At 41.2% G+C, this 19,678-nt stretch overlaps 1 protein-coding gene across 8 annotated transcripts in view; it reads left to right on the forward strand.

Moving 5' to 3' along the window:
• Phkb (phosphorylase kinase regulatory subunit beta) overlaps positions 1-10,939 on the forward strand; it is a 171,014-nt gene extending 160,075 nt beyond the window's left edge. For 4 of the 8 annotated variants that reach the window (XM_034523099.2, XM_034523101.2, XM_034523102.2 and 1 more), the window contains 4 exons: positions 922-1,051; positions 6,761-6,868; positions 8,795-8,935; positions 9,608-10,939. In XM_034523099.2, the coding sequence (XP_034378990.2) occupies positions 922-1,051; positions 6,761-6,868; positions 8,795-8,935; positions 9,608-9,745 (517 nt within the window). In that variant the 3' untranslated portion in view covers positions 9,746-10,939. The remainder of the gene's footprint in view (positions 1-921; positions 1,052-6,760; positions 6,869-8,794; positions 8,936-9,607) is intronic. The other 4 variants (XM_034523100.2, XM_076915554.1, XM_076915555.1 and 1 more) reach the window with 1 other exon arrangement.
• The last annotated feature ends 8,739 nt before the right edge of the window (positions 10,940-19,678 follow it).

Below are 19,678 nucleotides of genomic sequence, written 5' to 3' on the forward strand. Positions count from 1 at the left end.
GTGTCTTTAACTGTTTACTCTATTCTGCATAGCATGTTCCTACTGAGAATATTGTCACTTGGTCCTGACACACTCCGTGTGTAATGATTGTGCTTCTCAGTCTGTCTTTTTAAATACCAAGTGTAAACAGACACACAGACAGAGACAGACAAGCATACACATAGTTTTCAGCCTTTGCAAAATTATATTGTGTCACTGTGTGATCTTTAAAAATAAAGCCGATTCTGTACCTTTGGCAATTGTGGATGGTACATTAGGGTAATATCTAATGTAGAAGTTAGGTTTATCATTATGGTTGTGGCCATAACTCAAGTAAGATTAATATCTGGTTGACAATGAAAGTTTTATGTCTAGTTTTTTGGGTGGAGACTTCAACCTTATTTAAATAACCAGCTTCTGTAAGATTTAAAATAAGGTCATTTCAATATATATTATTATATATTATAGTATTATATATTATTTCATATATATGTGTGTATATGTGTATATATGTGTGTGTGTGTGTGTATGTGTGTGTGTGTATATGATAGATATATGATACTTTTCTGAATGTTAGCTTGTTCATTTCTTACCAAAGTTTATTGGGCCCACTCTTGGAAGGAGCTATAGACATGATCAGGCTATATGATTTCTATGCCTTTCTGATGATTACATTTTATTAATGTGAGAACAATATAAAATAACTGTGAGATTGGTTGTGCCTATTTCTCATGTGAGAAAGTCATAACAACTCATAACTTTGTAGAGAATGCCATTCTGCCTGCTGACATCAGTCTGCCTGCTGCTCACTCCTCCTCTAAACATGCAAATACAGACCACCACAGACATTTCCCCCTTGCTCACTCTGTTGGCACATTTAACCCTGCTCTTTCCAATAACAAGCTTGATCCTCAATGCTGAGGCTTTTCCTTTGGTCTACAGATGTTGGTTGAATAGACGTCAGATTGATGGGTCATTGAATAGAACACCTCCAGGATTCTACGACCGAGTGTGGCAGATCCTGGAGCGCACACCTGATGGTATCGTTGTAGCTGGGAAGCATTTGCCACAGGTAAAGTGCACTTATGTTGGGAGAAAGGACCAACAGGAGGAAAAGGATTCTTTTTCCCTCTGCACTACTGACCACTTTTCTTTCTCCCTGTGTTCTAAGAATGTTCAAATTGGGGTGTTCAAGACAGGGTAAAATGCTAGAAAATGAGTTGCCATTTGTTTTAGAATTGTTTTATATCCAGTCCATGTTTTTTATTTCCAAGTTTCAGTGTCCATGTAGACAGAAAAAGCTTTACCAAATGTATAATTGCTGAGAAGTTGTATCTGTGTCCTTGTATTAGAGAATTTCTGATGCTTCCAGAACCCTGTCTGGATACCATATGCTGAAACCTCTTATTGAGCAAGCTGTCCTTTCTCTGTTCACTTATTTATAAATTTAGGGCTTCTTTCATATGCTAGTCTGCCTTCTATTGCTGTGATAAACACCATAACCAAAAGGATCTTTAGTTTATAGTCCACCATGAAGCAGTGTCAGGGCAGGTGCTCAAGGCAGGAACCTGGAGGCAGGAACTGAAACAGAAACACAGAGGAACACTGATTACTGCCTTGTTCCCTATGGCTGGATCAGCCTGCTTTCTTACATAACTCTGGAATACGAGCCCAGGGATGGCACCGCCTGCAGTGAGCTGGGCCCAGCCACTTCAATTATTATTCAGGAAAATACACCTCCCAGCAAACACACAGAGACTTGCCTACGGGCCAGTCTGATGGAGACAATTCCTCAGTTGATGTTTCCTCTTCCAGATTACTCTGGCTGTGCCAAGTTGACCAAAACTAACCCACAAATTATATTAGCTTTACTTCAAGTAGTAGTACTTCAGCAGTGAGCAGCAGTGGGCTGGTGCTAGGGCCTCACAAATATGAAAGATGCCTAACTCAGGCATAGATTCAGCCTAGCGATGCAGAGTGACCTGTGATGTGTGGACCAGGGAAGCTCTGTAATGAGAGATGCTGTCAGGTTCCTTGTGGTGTGACTTATTGACCCTCCTGTGTATGGTGGGTTCTCTTGATAATACAAATTGGTCTGCTTCTTTGATGTGATTATCACTTATTTAGTCCTAGTATTCAACTCGTTCTGCTTACACAAAAGCAGAAATAGAATAATATATCTGCTTCTAGTATTGAGACTTTACATCAATTTTGAGGTAACTCTTTATATGAAAAACAAATAGTCTCAGATGTACCCTTATGTGTTTTGCTTATGTCACTAGAAGAGCATCTGTGGAGCAGCTCACAGAAACTGGTGGTTTCCTTTTTCTCAGAAGGAGGTGTCTAAGGATCTGCTGCAAGCTTTCCATTGAAACCCTCTCAACCATTCGAAGTTAGAATTGTCATAGGTCTATTTCCTACTTAAAAACTGATTCAGAAGTTTAAAACAATATTCTTCTTAGTATTCACAGGCAGTAACTTTAGTGACCCGTATAGGTGCTCTAGCCTTCTTCAGATGCCCTATGGCTACTACTCCAGCCAACCTATCTCCTGAAAATCATGATATTATCTCTTCTGTTGGCCCCCATGTTTCTCCTAGACCTCATCCCTGACAGCATGGGCAGTGCACTATGGACACCTGTCGACACTTGTCTCAGTTCACCCTGCCAACTACCTACCAGACTCCATTTGATTCTGTGATAGCCTCAGCTACGTTTATTAGCCTCTCCTTGCTTTGAGGTAGATAGGTAAGTAGGTAGGCAGGTAGGTAGGTGATAGATAGATAGATAGATAGATAGATAGATAGATAGATAGATAGATAATAGGTAGTTTTATACATTATATATATGCATATACATACACACATTATTTATTGTTTTATTTTATGAACTCCTGAAGTGCCATTTGGTTCTGATAACAATTCTATGAAAACCTTTATTTTTTTTCATTAATTTTAAAGGTAGGATACAGAGTTGTTATAAGTTTCATTATTACATTTTCATGCATATGTGTCAGTATATTTGGTTTGCATTCATTCTCCTCCCCCACTACCGTCTTCCATGCCCTCTGCTCCCTCTGGCTAATCCCCAGGTAGTCCCCTCTTCTGCTCTTATGTCACATGTAAGTATTACACTCTCCCTTTCCCCACTTGCTTAGGATTTCTTTCTCCCCTCTCATGATCCACTTTCGTTATGTGTGAGAGTGTGTGCATGCACACACATATCCACATGATGTCTAAGTCAGCCTTGAATCTCTTCACGTATGCATTTCCTGTTTGTTCTGTTTTCCTGCACACGTCATGGTTTCATTTTTTGTGTCTTTTCTCATTTTGTTTTTTTAGGTTACTGTACCAAGTAATGGTTTCCTCACAACATCTTCAGACATGTGATGTTATACTTTGTTCTTAGTTCCTCTCCTCAACTGTGCTCTCTCCTACACTCAGCCCCTACCCTCTCTGCTTCCCTGTCTCTTAAATCTTTCTTCCCTCTCCTGATCCCTTTTTTATTCTGTTTTATTCTACTTTTAATTATTCAGAATTTGTCTTTCTGAGTCTTACTTAACAAAATTGTTGGTAGTTTTAACAATTTTGCTGTAAGAATTATGACAGTTTTTAATATATTTTTGTGTAACTTTATCTAGTTTTGCTACAAGAGTAACACTAGTTTCCTAGAGTGAATTTGAAAGTAGAAAAATATATTTTATAAAACTGTTTGAGAAGAACTGGCATTCGGTCTTCTTTAAGAACTTGGGAGAATTTGGCAGTGAGTCTATCTGTTCTTACGCTCTGCTTCAGTATCATTGGTTGTTACAGACGTCAGTTCTATATATTGCTCTTTTACTCTCTGTTTTATTAATTTCCCCCTTGTTCTGTATTGTTTATTGGTATATATTGCTTTGGGTCTTAGAATGTTCTTTTTTCTACAGCCTTGTGATACATTTTTAGTTTATTTATTTAAAATCTTTTAGTCATTTAACTAGTTGTATTATTCAGGGGTTCTACAGAGTAACAGAACATACATACATACATACATACATACATACATATATACAATCTATTTTAAAGAAAGATCCATAAACTGTTCAGAAAACTATGTATTCTATATCTGCTGGGTGGAATGTTCTGACATATCTATTAAGTTATTAATCTATGTTAGAGTTTAATTCTGTCATGGTTTCATGTCCTTCTTCTGTGATGAAATACCCTGATAAAGTCTGGGGAACAGGAACTTGAAGCAGATAATCATATTATATCCATGGCAATGAATTAATGCGTGCATGCTAGTGTTCAGTTCTCTTTTCCCATTTCATATACATTCCAGGATCCCTAGTCCAGGGAATAATGCTGTCTATAGTGGACAAGTCTTTCCATTAGTCAAGATACTCCCCATTATGCCTACAGGCTGACTTAATCTAGAAAGTCCTTCACTGAGACTTCTCCATGATTCTGGATTATGTCAAGTTAACAGTTAAAACTAGCCATCACAAAATCTAAAGTGTCGTGCACAACCTATCTGAAGATGAGCGTTAAGTGTTGAAGTTTTTCACTATTATATTATGACTTTGTTACTTTTTATATCTGTTAGTATTTATTTGTGGAGTTGGGAGTCCCAACATTTGGTGCAAACACATTTGCAACTATGGTCTTATGATGGATTGTTCTCTTTATTACCATTGCTATAATGACCTTATTGACCTCCTCAATTTTTGATTTGAGCCTAATTTATCATCTATAATGATAGTTACATCAGCACATTCTCAGCTGATTGGCTTCCACTCATTGACTCTTAGTTTGTGGGTGTCTTTACCAGTGAGGTGTATTTCTTGGAGATAACAAATAATTATGTCCAATTTTTAAATCTAGTCATCCAGCTTGTGTCTTCTTATTAGTAAGTTGAGACTATTTACACTGAAGGTTATTATATAGATTTTTGTATAATTCCTACAATGCTGTTGGTATGTTTTCTAGTTGGTTTACTGCTAGTCAGGTCTTTTCTAGCTTTTATTTTTTCATCTGTTCCTTCCATCAAATTAATTCTTTACCAGGCTGTCATGATTCTCACTTCCTTTCATAGACCTCACAGAGGCCATGTCTAGCTCTCCATCTGACCTCTACTTCAATAAAGGGACTTTCTTATCGTGTTATTCAGGATGAGGAAACCACAACAGTGGGATGATTTCCCCAAGGTTCATGCTCAGCAATAACTGGCACCTGACAATTGAGCTTCTGATCCTTTTCTGTTCACCTATCAGCTCTACTCTAAGTCCTTTCAGAAGAGTGGAAAAGATGCAAACTCTATATCTCTTCTCTGTGATTATCATCAATGCTTAGAAGCTAGGCTGCTCTTCTAATAAGCTATATTAAAAAGATGTTAATATGAAACCAAAAAAAAAAAAAAAAAAAGAGTCTTTCTTTCCTTCTGTGACCACATTAAACCCATTGCTAAACATCTAAACACTCGCAATAGGCAACTGTCTTGGCAGCCAGTCTTCAGGTTTCCCAAGTCAGGTATTACATGTAATCATATGTTGGGTTATACTGACTGCGGAACACAATAGTTGTACTGAATATAGGATTAAGACACCATTACAGACTAAACACCTTTCTGTTACCTTATGTCAAGAAGACAAGGAAGAGCTCCCTCAATACTATTCTAAGTAGCAGATAGATGTACTTTGTTTTAAGGCTATAGCTAAGTTCACTGTAAATGACTGAAGCACAAACAAGTGTGTTCTGTTTTCTCTGCATCTCTTAGAATAATTCTTCTGACCTTATCTGCTTTCTAGCACACAAGACTGGCATAAGGAGTCTCCCCTCCTGTCCTTGAGGGCTACTCTCTATTTATAGTTCTCATCACTGTTATCAAATATCTGGCTCAAAACAACACAGGGAAAGAGGGTTTATTGTAGCCCATGGTTCAGAGGAATACAGTCCATCCTGGCATGGGAAAAATGACAGTGGAAACAGTTGGGTTCAAGGTGGTGACTGAGAAGCAAGAAGGGAGGAATGCCAGTGCACAGAAGGCCTTTTCTCTTTTATTCACTCTTAGCTTGAGCTGCCTACATTTAGGGTAGGTCTTTCTTATACTTTTCTAGAAACATCCTCACAGACAAAAGCAAAGGTGTGCCTCACTAAGTGTTCTATGTGCTTAATCTAACCAAGTTGACAGTCATAGTTGGCCACCATCATGGTCTCCGTGCCTTGATTTGGATGGGATTGACTCTTCTACAGTGAATAAAAGGCTGTTTGCTTGTTTTAACAAAAGGCAAAGAGAAAGGTTCCTTTAGTTTGCCTTTTTTTTCTGTTTCCTGCCATTTCTGCACATAATTTTTGCTTATTTGTAGCATTTTTCTGCTGGCTCCTTGGAAAAGATGACACAGAAACGTGACACAAATGTAATAGCAATGACTTAGATCTTAAAGTCAACAGCAAGAGTAACTCCTCATGTTAATTCTGAATGCAGTGTGTTCTCTGTTCATTGTCTCAGTCTTTAGCTGTTAATTTTATATATGGAATGAACTTTTAATATACTCCTTTCCCCTAAAATTATTAATGTAATGAAGATAACTACTAAAAGAGAAAGGCTTAATTTATCACAATAGTCAGCTAGCTGGCTTCAGTAGTTTGGCATATATAAAACCTAATCACAGAGGTGAAAAAGCTCTCTCCAGTTTTATAGAAACTGGAAAGATTATTGATTAGAAAATGAAATTCCTCTATTAAATGAGACGAAGAGGGTAACACTCAGCATGTTAATGTGGAGGTTTTTTTCTTCTTTTTCAGCAACCAACCTTGTCAGATATGACCATGTATGAGATGAATTTTTCTCTCCTTGTTGAAGATATGTTGGGAAACATTGACCAGCCAAAGTATAGACAGATCATTGTAGAGGTTTGTATTTAAAAAAAAAAATTTAGATAACCAAAGACTTACTTTCTGTCTGTTCACTAAAGAATAGTGTAGGAAAACTACCCTCTCCTCCTCTGCCCATCACCTGTCAGCTCCTCCACTAAAGTCCTCAAGAAGACAGACATTCTTGACCTGGGCCAGAGCATACCTACCATTCAAGTACCTTAAACTTCTTCAGGTGGCAAAACCAAACAGACCAGCCACCCAGCTGCACTCATCCTGGGCAGCCAGGGTATCATCAGTGCCACAATAGCAGAAGGAGGTTTTAGTTTTAGCTTTGCCTAATTACAGAAATAATACACTACTGATGTAGAATGTTGTAGCACTTCAGAGAAATACAGGGAGCAAGAGATCATTGCTGCTAGTTTTTTGAAAGACATCTTTCAAAACATTAGCCTATGAAGAGAAGACATTGTGTAGAACACTAAAGTATCTGCATCTGTGTGTGCACATTCCTGCACTTGCCCTTCTGTCCCCATAAAATGTTGTACAATGAATTCAATGGAGAATTTAGTGTATGGCCAATCCTCCCACTGCCTCTTTCTCTGGCAATGTCTCTGTCAGATATTCTGTTCTTTCAAGTAAGTTATTATGTCTTGTTGACAAAGAAGCTAGATCTAGCCCCTGATTAGCCCCATTATTTCTGGAGCTACAAAACCTGAGTGACATTCAGTCTCATCTCTGAGGTCCAAACATGTGGAATAGTGTGGTCCAATCACTCAGCAGGTGTGAGGAGTGATGTAGAGACGGGGTCTGGAAAGACAGAGTTACCAGAAGGATGCTTTCCTTGTGCCGTGTCCTTAGCCTCTCATGCCTAGTGTCCAGTGTTCAGGACAGATAGTGGACTTAGAGCTTCTTCTTGCTGACCTCTGGTGGCTTTGGGTACCTTTCATATTCTCCTGTTTAAAGACTGTCCTACCCATAGACCTGCCACATTGTGACCCCTGAGCTTTACTGTCTTGTCTTCAGGTTCAGCCTTGCAGTATTTAGATAACATGCACTCAGTAGATTTCTAAATGTAGAACCATGAATTCTGTTTCCTGGTCAGTGTACAAAATATAAGGTTCTTCAGAAGGCCCCTACCAATTACCACATACATGGCCACAGTCTTTACATGGACATTTGTCATCTAGAATGAGCCTTGTAGGCCAGTTATAGTGGCTCATACCTTTAATCCCAGTACTTGGGAGGCAGAGACAGATGAATTTCTATGAGTTCCAGGATAACCTGGTCTACACAGTGAGTTCTAGGACACCCAGGGGTATGTAATGAAACCCTGTCCCCCCAAAAATAAAAAATAAATAAATAAATAAATAAGAAAGAAAGAAAGAAACTAATAATAAATTTTTTTTAAATGAGCATCATAAGGACTTGGACAGATGGCTCAGTGTTTAAGAGCACTTGCTGCTCTTCCCTAGGGCCCAAGTTTGGTCCCCAACATTCACATCAGGTGGCTCATAATTACCTGTAACACCAGTTTCAGGGGATCCAGTGCCATCTTCTTTTCTGGCCTCTGTGGGCACTGAACTCACATACCCCCACACACATACATATACACATACATAATCAAATAATATCTTAAAATGAGCATTGCTTCTGGGATAAATTATGGTACAGCCAAATAAAAGGTTGATGAAGGCAAACACTTGACCAACTGAGCTTCCTTTTTATCCCCAAAATGTCATTTTTCTAAGTTACTAGTTTTATTTCAGTGACTAAAAAGATCTCTCTATGGCTATAGGAATACTGTGATAAAAATGCATTTTTCCAAGCAGAACGTGTGCTGCCAATTTTCAAAATTAGGATTCTCATAGATCCACTGCCCATCACATCCGTTGATGAGACCCTGGCCAGACTAGGTTGCTGTTATGGCTCATGTCAGTGGCTTTTGATATCCATCTCTTCTAGTTACTCATGGTCGTATCCATTGTGCTGGAGAGAAACCCCGAGCTAGAGTTTCAAGACAAAGTGGATCTGGACAAACTGGTCAAAGAAGCGTTTCATGAGTTTCAAAAAGATGAGAGTCGGCTAAAAGAAATCGAAAAACAAGTAAGTCAAGAGGCCAGCGTTCTACAGAATGCTCTCGTTGTCTCTGCTGTTGAAATAGTCTCTAATCTTCCCACTTTCCAAACAGATGTACAGAGCACAAAATAGAATGCTTTAGAGGCAGTCAGACTTACTTGAAGAGTTAATATTACTTTTTAGCTAATTACTGGTCGATTGAGCTAGGAAGTTCTGGCAAAAAAAAAAAAAAGAAAGAAAGAAAGAAAGAAAGAAAGAAAGAAAGAAAGAAAGAAAGAAAGAAAAGAAATCTAAGATGAGATAATTATTTTATATGGTTGACAATTAAAATGTGTTTTGCCAGGGAGGCCACTGATTCCAGAAGGCTGTAAAGTAAACTCAGAGGAAGATGGAAGTGTGGAACAGGCATCACTGGGTTGTGTACTGTCTAATGTAGTCCCTTCTGGGCTCTCTGCTTAATATTGTATGCTCGTCTGTGAAAGGTTCCCTACGTAAATAAAAATTACTAGCAAAGAGAAGGCTGCTAAAAATGTCTGCTTTTGTTTTATGTGCTGAGAAGATGCCTTGAGAAAATGAAAGCCAAGTGCAGGAAGCTCATAATTCCCACTAGGAAATCTTTCTGCAAATTTATTTCCCCCCTGGGCAACTGCTGATCTCACCTGTCAGTTCAAAAGACTTGTTTACTCTCTTTCTTTGTAGGATGATATGACTTCCTTTTACAACACGCCCCCACTGGGAAAAAGAGGAACCTGCAGCTACTTGACGAAGGTTGTGATGCACTCGCTGCTTGAGGGAGAAGTCAAGCCCAGCAACGAGGACTCATGCCTGGTTAGCTAGTGCTAGTGTAGAGAGCATAGGTGATGTTTTCCAGCTGTGCCTTTTGTGTTGATGGTAACCAGACAGCCATTAGTGAGTGAACAGATGTGTTAGTGTGGTGGGCGCTGGACTCTGTTTGTCGTGATTGAACCTGTGCATGCCAATGGCATTTGAACAGTAGACAGTGCTTGAAATCAAGCAGAACCTGTTTCTATGGTTTGTACCAGCAACTCTAATCTTCATGGAACCATAGAAATAGTTTATGAATTGAAAATTCACAACTGCATGTTTTGTGATCAAATATTCCATCAAAATTATGAGTCTTCACTTCTTTAGACTTTATTTTCACCTTCCTGCTATTAAAACAAGCCTGGCAAGGGGTGGTGCTTTACTGGGGATCACAAGGTATTGGAGGATGGTGACAGCTGGCCTCTGTTGTACCACAAAACCAAGACGTGCAACACACATCAAAGAAACAAAATTAACCCTTGGTATTTAACTTCAGAACATGGATTATTAATAACACTGTGTTGTACAGAACTCTTAGATGGTTTTTACATTGTGAACATGACTGTAGTTTTGTATTGAGCTGCATATAAGGGTTGGACTAAAATATATCAAGCATTTTCTGAGCATCTGTTAAATATAGGATTACAGAAGTGTCAGTCAGCAGAGCTGGGAATTGTCATACAATCCAGCCTTAAAAATTAGACAAAGAAAAGAAGTAGATTATGTGTCTTAATGCATGGAAGAGGAGTTATAAAAAGATGGTCCTGTTGGAACCATCTATTAAAACTTAAGCCTGAAAAACCAGTCATGAAGCCCAGGCAGAAAGAGTAAGTTCTGGTGGTTGATGGGCAGGGAAGAGAAGTTAAAGAGCGAGAGGGAGGAAGAGCCCTTGAAATATTCAAAACTTATTAAAATTCAGAAGAAAGTAAACACTTGTATCCTTAAGAATTAAATTTTTTGATTAGCTGAGCAAAGCTGCAAGAAAAATGCTGTCTTAGTTAAAATAGACATCACTTGCAAGTCTGTTTTCTGAATGAGCAGTTAGCTTCCTGTTACATATGCAAAGTTTTGGCACTTTCTTCTGCTGCTTGAAAGCATTCGAAATCAGCAACTGTGTGTCAGCTTTTTAAGTTGCGAAATGCAAGAATTATTGTTCTGCAAGATATTTTGGGATGATCAATAAATCTTGATGTTCCTCCATCAGAAGCAATGTCTGCTTTCCAATTAGAAAAACAAAATAATCCTAAGAATCAGAGTACAGAACCCATGAAATTTAGAAGTCCCATTTGATCTACAGAGCCCACATGTTTTAACAGCTGCACTAGAGACTGACTGGAAATGTTAGCACATGTACTGAGGCAAGACAAGCCTTAAACCTGATCTAAAGCCTCCTCTGTCACAGGGCAGATTCTCTGTTCTAAGTTTATAGTACAATCAACGTCTGTTGGAAGCTCCTGACTGAATATCAAATTCAACTGCTTTTCCAGAGCACTCTTAGAAGCATGATGTTTTCCAGACTTCCTTTCGTTTTATTTAAGACTTAAAAAAAATCATATTTCAGCCTTTAAAAATGAAAATGTGAGATCATCTTGCTGTCATCTTCGATGAGCTTGCAATGCTTTATGGGTACCAACAAACATTTGTTGAATACCTGAATACATTCAACTTTCCACCCCGAATACTAAATAGATAACATAAAAGTCTAAGAGCCAACACGGTGTGGGAACAACCCTAGCAGCAGAGAGCCATCCCAATGAAACTAGAGTCTGGAAGCAGCTCAGTGGCATACAGCGGGATAGCGAGAGGCCTGTGTCAGAAACTAAACGTATGAATGAGACGCAAGGGAAGCCAGACTCATAAGGCAGCAGAAGCCTTCACACAAGGGCCAGGCACCACATAGGCATAGAAAAGCAGCAAAAGGCCTGCAGGAATTTGTCTATGACCCTCGTATTCTGGGCTCCCAGAAGCTGAGCAGGAATGACAGGTCCATGAGTAAAAGAAGAAAAAGCCTGATGCATTTCGAGACTGGGGCTCACTCCAGGAAGGAAGACTGGAGGATGCTGTCACATAGAAAGAGCTCATCTCACGGCCTGTGTTCTAGCACCCACTTACTCCCCAGCAGCACCCTTGGGTTGGAAAAGAGCTCTTCTGGTCTCACCCAACCATATGGACCCATAATACACGATCCTTTGAACAGGTACAACTAACTCATGCTAGGACAATAGCTCAGAATAAACTGGGTTTCTGCCCCAGTGCTGCCCAAGAAAGGAGACACTATTGATAGTGGGCTTTTGGCATTTATCTGAGGAGGCAGATGAGCAAGGGTGACCATGGACCCTCCAGAGCTGTTGCATTTGACAGTAGACAGTCTGAGAAATGGCACCTCCCACCGTGTCTGTTACCTGCAAGGTAAGACTTAGGAGCCGATGTGCTTACATTTGGTGATCACACACTCTCCCTACCCATCTTTATCTTTCCTATAATGTTCTTTGAAAATTGTTGGTTCTGCATTTGCTTTGCTTAGTCAAGGGGATAGATCTTGTTGTCATGAGTAGAGCACACAGTTTAAAATGTCCTCTGACAAACTAAACTTTGGCTTTTTAGTAGTAAGATGTGGTCACCCTTACAGATGAATAACCCTTCACTTCTATGTTCCCAGACGCTCTCTCTCCTCCCAGCTAGGAGAGGAAAATGTGCCCTGCTCCTCGGTGTCAGTGTGGACGTTTGGATAGGCTTTCCATGAGTTTCCCCCAACTCAGTTGTGTTGTGTTGTTTTACGCAGTGCTGGGAACCAAACCTAGAGACCTGTGCATGCTGGGAAAGCACTGTACCCCTGAGCTACTTTTCCTTTCTTCCCCTGGTGCCCTTTTTTTTCTTTTAAAAATGGGTATCAATTTATTAAAAGGAAAAGAGCTCACTGTTGAAACACATAGGGAAACTACAAGAGGACTCCTCGAGAGCTGAAAAACCAGTGTTCCGGTTTTATGTGAAGCAACTCCTTCTTTAGTTATTAAAAAGAGATGAGCCTGTGTGGACGAGAAGCCTCTTAATGGGACACACTGTGCAGTAACTGCAGGATTGGTATTTATCTCTATTTGGATGGCAGCGTGAAAGGGGCTCCACACCTCCTCCAACATCTCACATCCACTAGAGTAAGAATACCGTATCAGGCATTCCTAGTCCTCATTTGTCCAAAGTCCAGCAAGATCCATAAAGTACTCTAAACATTTAAACTGTTTAGAAAAACAGTGTTTTTAGAAAACAATAAACCTTTTTAAAGGCAAGTTTGTAGAAACATGACATGATGGAAGCAGAGCCATTCAGGAACTCTCCACTGACGACTTTATTTAAGAATCATGCAGAAGAAACATATCTTATAAAAAGCCACCTCCATGCCAGAAAAGAACATCAGTGAAAGATGCTGAGACGGGCTTGCTTTGTAGTGGTTGGCTCGGTTTCCAGCTGCTCTCCTCCATCTCTAGAGACAGTTATGTTTAACTTCCTGACACTAACCCAGTTCTAGCTTCAGCAAAGCCTCCTTGTGTGTTTCATCTTACATATCTGTGTGTTAGCACACTGGTATTTTTGTCTTTCGCTTCCTTGGCAGGGCCTCGCTGTCAGAGGTTCACCTGTGGGACTGGTTGTGGGTGCTGTACAGTTGACAGGTCAGTGATTGTCCACCAACCAATTGCCCTTGATTGTCCTGAGCATATTCCAACAAAGTGTGCCCCCAGCAGCTCCAAGATCACCTCCTGCTGCCTGTACTTCGGCTCATTAATGATGGTTCAGAGTATGCTTCCACACAGACAGATGTGGGTACTCGGGGATGTATTTTCGTCCAGTAAATCTCTATTACGTTTTATGGTCACCATTTCCACCTAGCCTATATGAAACTGAACTTGATTCCTTTTCAACTCCCCTATAAATAGGATATGAAGCTTCTTAATCCTTATTGGCACTCACTCAGTGAGAGTCACACACATGCCCCATCACAACAGTGAGGAGAAACAGTAGCCTGGACCTTTCTTCCATGCCTTGAGAAACAGGGTACCCTGTTTGAAAGAGTAGGTAAGAGTTAATCCACACCTGGCCCTCAGTAGCTCCAGCCCACCATTCTGGACCCTTTCTTCCTGAGGGCTGCATTCTCCTGAGCTGTCATGGCAGAGGTGGCAGGACTGGGCTGGTAGCCACCAGGGAAGAACACAGGTTCAGACAGGGCAGGATGAGGTTCAGAAGGGCACAGCTCCATTGAATTGCTGAGACCCAGAATAAGCTGATTCAGCTTACTGAGCGAGCATCCAACAGACCCAGTTCTGTACAGAGACTGAAAGAAATGACAGATCAGTGAAAGGACAACATAAACCCCATTTGTCTCCATTTAAGGACTAGGCCTGATTGATTCCTAAAAAGTGGCCATAAGGTACCAACTCCAGGAACAGACCATAAAATCCAGAAACAAGGTCATAAAAACCCCTCCCAAAGAACAGCCTGGGGATAACCACAAAAATGGGGAAATAATCTCATGATTGGCCAGACATGCTGGGCAGTCCTACATCATCCTATGGTTCATGACAGAGGATTGCAGACCACTGACCACCTGTGACCTCCAGTACCCACCAATTAGATTTTAGATAACCTAGTCCTTCTACAGAGTTCCCTGGAAGAAGGCCTGTGTGCCTTTGTCAAAAAATAGTTGACCCTCGCATGCTGGGTGTTTCTGCAGAATAAACGCTCTTTGTCTGCATACTGAGTCTGGGGTCTTCAGTGGTTTTTCAGACTCTTTAATGAGTTCTCTGTAGAACTTGTGTTCTACCTGGGTTTGAAGACACAAGGTAAGGATTGGTACATTCTGCTGAGCAAAATAAGGTAGGAAGAGGGTATCACGGCTCAGAAAAACATACCCCAGAGTATGATATGTTGCATGCTAAGTGCTTTGAACTGTGTGGTGGAACCATGGTTGTCTGCGCTTCCACTGTCCTGCCCCTTTTCCTCACAAAGGGTAAGATGGGGCTTTCTCTGAAGCTTCTAGTTCTACCTAAAGCAGAATCTTCCAGGGCAACTCCACAAAAGAAAAGCTGGAGCTGACTCCACATCCAGCCCTGGTGACCTGAAAGTGCCCAGAGCCATGCTTACTTTTCCCCTTAGAGAAAATATTGCCCGGCCAACCACCTGGGGGTCCCTCTGAGTTCATGCTTTGTGTGACTCCCATTTACGACGCACATAAGTTTTTCATCTGTGAGAAGCCTCTGGTAAGGGGTGTCTAAACAGCAAGTTGATCACAGTGAACACAGGCAGGAAAAAGTAGAAGGGAGTGTGTTAGCATTCTGTCTAAGCTCTGCCCCACAGTTACCTGGCAACAGCCAAGTAGACCTGACCCACTATAAAAGGGGCTGTTTGCCCCCTCCTTGCTCTCTCTTGCTCCCTTGCTCTTCCATTCCCCCCTCTCCCCAGTCCCTTCTCCCCTCTCTACTTCCTCCCCCCCTCTCCAGGTGCTCATGGCAGGCCTCCTCTACTTCTCTTCTCCCCACCCCCTCCCTTTATCTGCCTCTACTACCTTCTTAACAACCCCTTCCCATGCCCTGAATAAACTATTCTATACTATACCGTCATGTGGCCGTTCCCTCAGGGGCGAAGTGATGCCTCAGCATGGGCCCACCAAGGCACCCCACTCCCCCATACCTGACTACACCCCCATAGAACATACACCTTCTCTCTTTATCCTTTTATAAACACATCATTGGTGCTGAGACTTAGATTTAGGAACTCTGCAGGTTTGCATCTCCCCCTGCTATCACATGGAGATCCACACTTGCTAGCCTAAGGATCACCTGCACACACAGTCCTCGTCTCAGGCCTGAACCCACCTGTACATAACCTGTCAAAGTTACTTAAGATTTTCATTCCTGTCCTGTCTTGATAAATGATTTTTACTTCTGCCATTAAATTATGGTGTGCTGTATTCAGATATAACCAATCGATATAGCCCTCAATCTTGTCAGAAGTCTGCTAAGTATTATGTTTAAGTTTATGACAGACAGAATCTCCCAGAGCCTTTAACAGTTTACTCCACAAGGTCTCAGAAGATCTGGACACAGCTTCAAGATACTGCCTATGATAATCACTGAGAAACACAGTGGGCAAAACTGGATATCCTGAATCAAATGACTTATACTGTCTAAATCAAGGTAAGTCATTTCTCATGTCACATGTATCCATTCCACAGAGAAAAAAGGCTCTTTATCTTCTGAGCTTGAAAGCCAGACTGACTCTGCCTAAGTTGCCATGGAGACCACAGAGACCACAGGAAACTGTTGGCTAGTGGACTCTGTCATTTTTTAATTGATATATGACTGGTAGATTATTGTTTATTCCCCAGATTTCTGACTACATTGACAGCTAAGGTAACTGTAGCTTGACAGCTAGAAAAAACTTTCACAGATATAATTGGTTAATTCCTTACCTAAACTCAGGTTCCATTGATTAAATGCTTCATATTTCCTCTTCTTGCTATGTCACTGTCCTAACATTATCTGAGTTACTAAAGACTATACATGTTGTTTGTTGCGGCCCGAGCTGCCCCATGCTTGGGGGCCAGAAATGTTGAGAACTGTACTTCCCCACGTTTGGGGGCCAAAATGTCTCAGACCGTTCTGTCAATGTTTGAACCCGCACTGCCAAAAGGCTTGGGGGCTAAGTTGTTGGCCCCCACTGCCCCAAGCAGCTCCGGTCTGCGGGTCGGAGTTCAGCAAGTGAGAGAGTGAGGACGGACTCAAAGAATGGAGACCAGACAGAGTGTGATTCAATCCCGTTTTTTCTTCAGTCTCTCTTCTCCTCTCCAAGTCCCAAGTCTTGAGTTCCTAGTCCCTAGTTCCTAGTCCCTAGTACCTCCAAGTTTCTTCTTCCAAGTGCTAAGTGGCTAATGTCTAATTCCAAGTTCTTCCTCCAAGTGCCAAGTGCCTAATACCTAATGCCTAATAACTAACTCTAAGTTGTACTGTCTACTCTTCTGTCTGCCTCTTGCCTTTTATATGTCTCACTTCTAAGCCACGCCTCTAAGTCACGCCTTTAAGTCATGCCCTTAGGCCTTGTCTCTAAATCTGATCTCTAAGTCACACCTTTAAATCTCAGCTCTAAATCACAGCTTTAAGTCTCACACACCCAAGGAAAGTCCTGGGTATCTAAAGCAAGATGTTATCAGAGTGTGCTCAGCTGTTGTAGGCTATTGTAATCAAATCTCTTATCAGGGTATAAGGCTCAAGATGGCTGCAAGGATGATAGCCGCCTTCTGTCGGCTCCCCACAGTTGTTAACTTATGTTGTTATCTTTTTTGTAAACTTATAAGCTACAGGAAACCAACTCAGATCTACCTTTTATAGACCAAACAGACTCCACCCAGATAAGTACATCTGCCTAAAGTTTCCTCTTACTACCTATTCCAGAGGATGGGATTCCTCTGGGTTTCAAATGTACATCTAAGGAAAATATTTTCTTTCACCCAAATGTATGTAATCTTATTCTCTGCCTATAATGTGTGTGTATGTGTGTGTGTGTGCTTCAGCATCTTGTCAAGTCCAGGCACTTACTACGTCCAGGACAGCTCCAGAGAAGCGACTACAGATGCTTCAACCTTCTCTCACAGACACAGACGCTTCTACTGGATTTGTTCCTTCTGATCTATCCACAGAAGGTTACATAGACCCTGGACAGCAAGGAAACATCCAACTCTCCTAAGACTGGACAAACATCCCCATACCTATTCTTCTAGGTTCCCTAGAGACACATTGCCCCAATGCCAGCATGAAGTAGTCAGATATCACAACGACCCTATTCCTCCTTCACCATCACCTTTTTCTATTTTTTTTTCTTTTTTAATTAAACCAAAACAGGGGAATGTTAGCATTCTGTCTAAGCTCTACCCCACAGTTACCTGGCAACAGCCAAATAGGCCTGACCCATTATAAAAGGGGCTGTTTTCCCCCTCCTTGCTCTCTCTTGCTCCTCTCTTGCTCCCTTGCTCTTCCATTCCTCCTCTCTCCCCATTCCCTTCCCCCTCTCTCTCCACCAGTGCTCATGGCTGGCCCATCCCCCCCCTCCTTCTCTGCCTCTACTACCCTCTTAACTCCCCTCTCCATGACCTGAATAAATTATTCTGTCCTATTCCATCATGTGGCTGGTCCCCCCAGGGGGAAGGGATGCCTCAGCATGGGCCCACTGATGCAACCCTCTCCCCTATACCTGACTACATGTCCATAGAACATACCCCCTCTCTCTTTGTCTTTTTATAAACACATCAGAGTGGATATGTTTGATTCAACAAGAAGAAAACACACTGGATACAGAAAACTCACCAACATACACACATGTGCGCACTTACACAGTTGAGGATACTATAAGCCTTTCTATAAAGAATAAACCAGTATGGGTCTGTAATGTTCAGCAGTTAAAAGCACTTGTTTCTCTTCAGAGAACCAGGTTCAGTTCCCAGCACCCACATGGTGCCTCACAACTGTCTGTAACTCTAGTTTCAGGGTATCCAACACTCTCTTCTAACTTTCCCACTACAAGCACATGGTACATACATACATACATACATACATACATACATACATACAAGTGAAACACACATATTCTTTTTAAGATAGAAAAAGAGAACCCAAAATGTTCTAGAACAGAGAGAGAGAGAAAATTGTGCAACATTGGTATCCTGAAGAAGTTTTACAAGAGAGTTTATTATGGAGCCAAAGGTGAATGACCATGGCAAGCCAGATTACCCCAAATACCATGATTCACTGTAGTCACCATTTCCTGGTTTTTTATAGTAATGAAACAAAATAACATAATAAGAATACTTTTATGAAACTTTTCCACTCTTTTGCAAGCCTCAGGTCCTATACGGTTAACAGTCTTCGCCTTTGGGTTGTTGGAAATTAGGTAGTCTGTTAGTACATTACAAAAAAATTTACCTAAGGGTCATGTATTAGGATTCTCTAGAATTAAGAGAATTTATAAAACGAATCTATGTATAGAAACAGATTTGTTAGAGTGACTGACAGATGGAGGACACAGCTAGTTAATCTAACAATGACTGGCTATCAGTGGAAGGTCTACAAACCCTGTAGTTACTCAGAACACGAGCTAAATGTCTTACTGCTCTTAAATGTACACTGGAATCCTGAAAGAGTAGGCTCTCGTGTCAGTGAAGAAATGGACCTGCAAAGTGAAGAAATGTGAAACCAGAGCAAAACAAGCAAAGAGTAAAAGCATTCTTCCTCCACGTCCTTGTATAGGCTTCCAGCAGAAAGTACAATCCAAATTAGAGCTGGGTTTTCCCAGCCCAAATGACCTGGATTAAAAGTATGTCTTCTTATCTCAAAGACCTGGGTTAGAAGTTGATCTTCCTACTTCAAACTAAGCAAAAGTTCCTCACAGGTGTGTGCTCCGTTTTGGCCTTGGAAGGCTCCACAATAATACAGGCTACTGCTGTTGCTCTTAGTCATCCGCCATAGCTGCATGGTAAGACCCTAGTGCTACAAACATCTCACACTGGCTAAAAGGCAAGAGAAATCAATCTCAAACTGACTATGCCTCCCTGCTGGCTAACTTCCACAGTGCTGTAAGGTGCTGGGCAGGCTGCTGAAGGAGACATCAGTGGTCTTCCAGCACTGGGTCCTCCATATTATCACACTGACCTATGGCCTGTTGCTATAATAGTATGGATGCTGTGGAGTGACTGACAGCATTTGGTTGGATTTGAGGCCTAGTCCACACAAGGGAATCATGTCTGCTACTGTAATCCTGGTTAGAAGCACATGGCTTTCTTTTTGCTAAATGGTCATGTTATCAAATTGCCTTTTGTCACAGTCTTGGTCAACTTGACACAAACCTGGACAGACAGAGGGAATCTCTATTGAGGAGTCGCCTCTATCAGATTAGCCTGTGGGTATG

The sequence above is a fragment of the Arvicanthis niloticus genome, chromosome 18 (genome assembly GCF_011762505.2).
Source record: "Arvicanthis niloticus isolate mArvNil1 chromosome 18, mArvNil1.pat.X, whole genome shotgun sequence".
NCBI lineage: Eukaryota > Metazoa > Chordata > Mammalia > Rodentia > Muridae > Arvicanthis > Arvicanthis niloticus.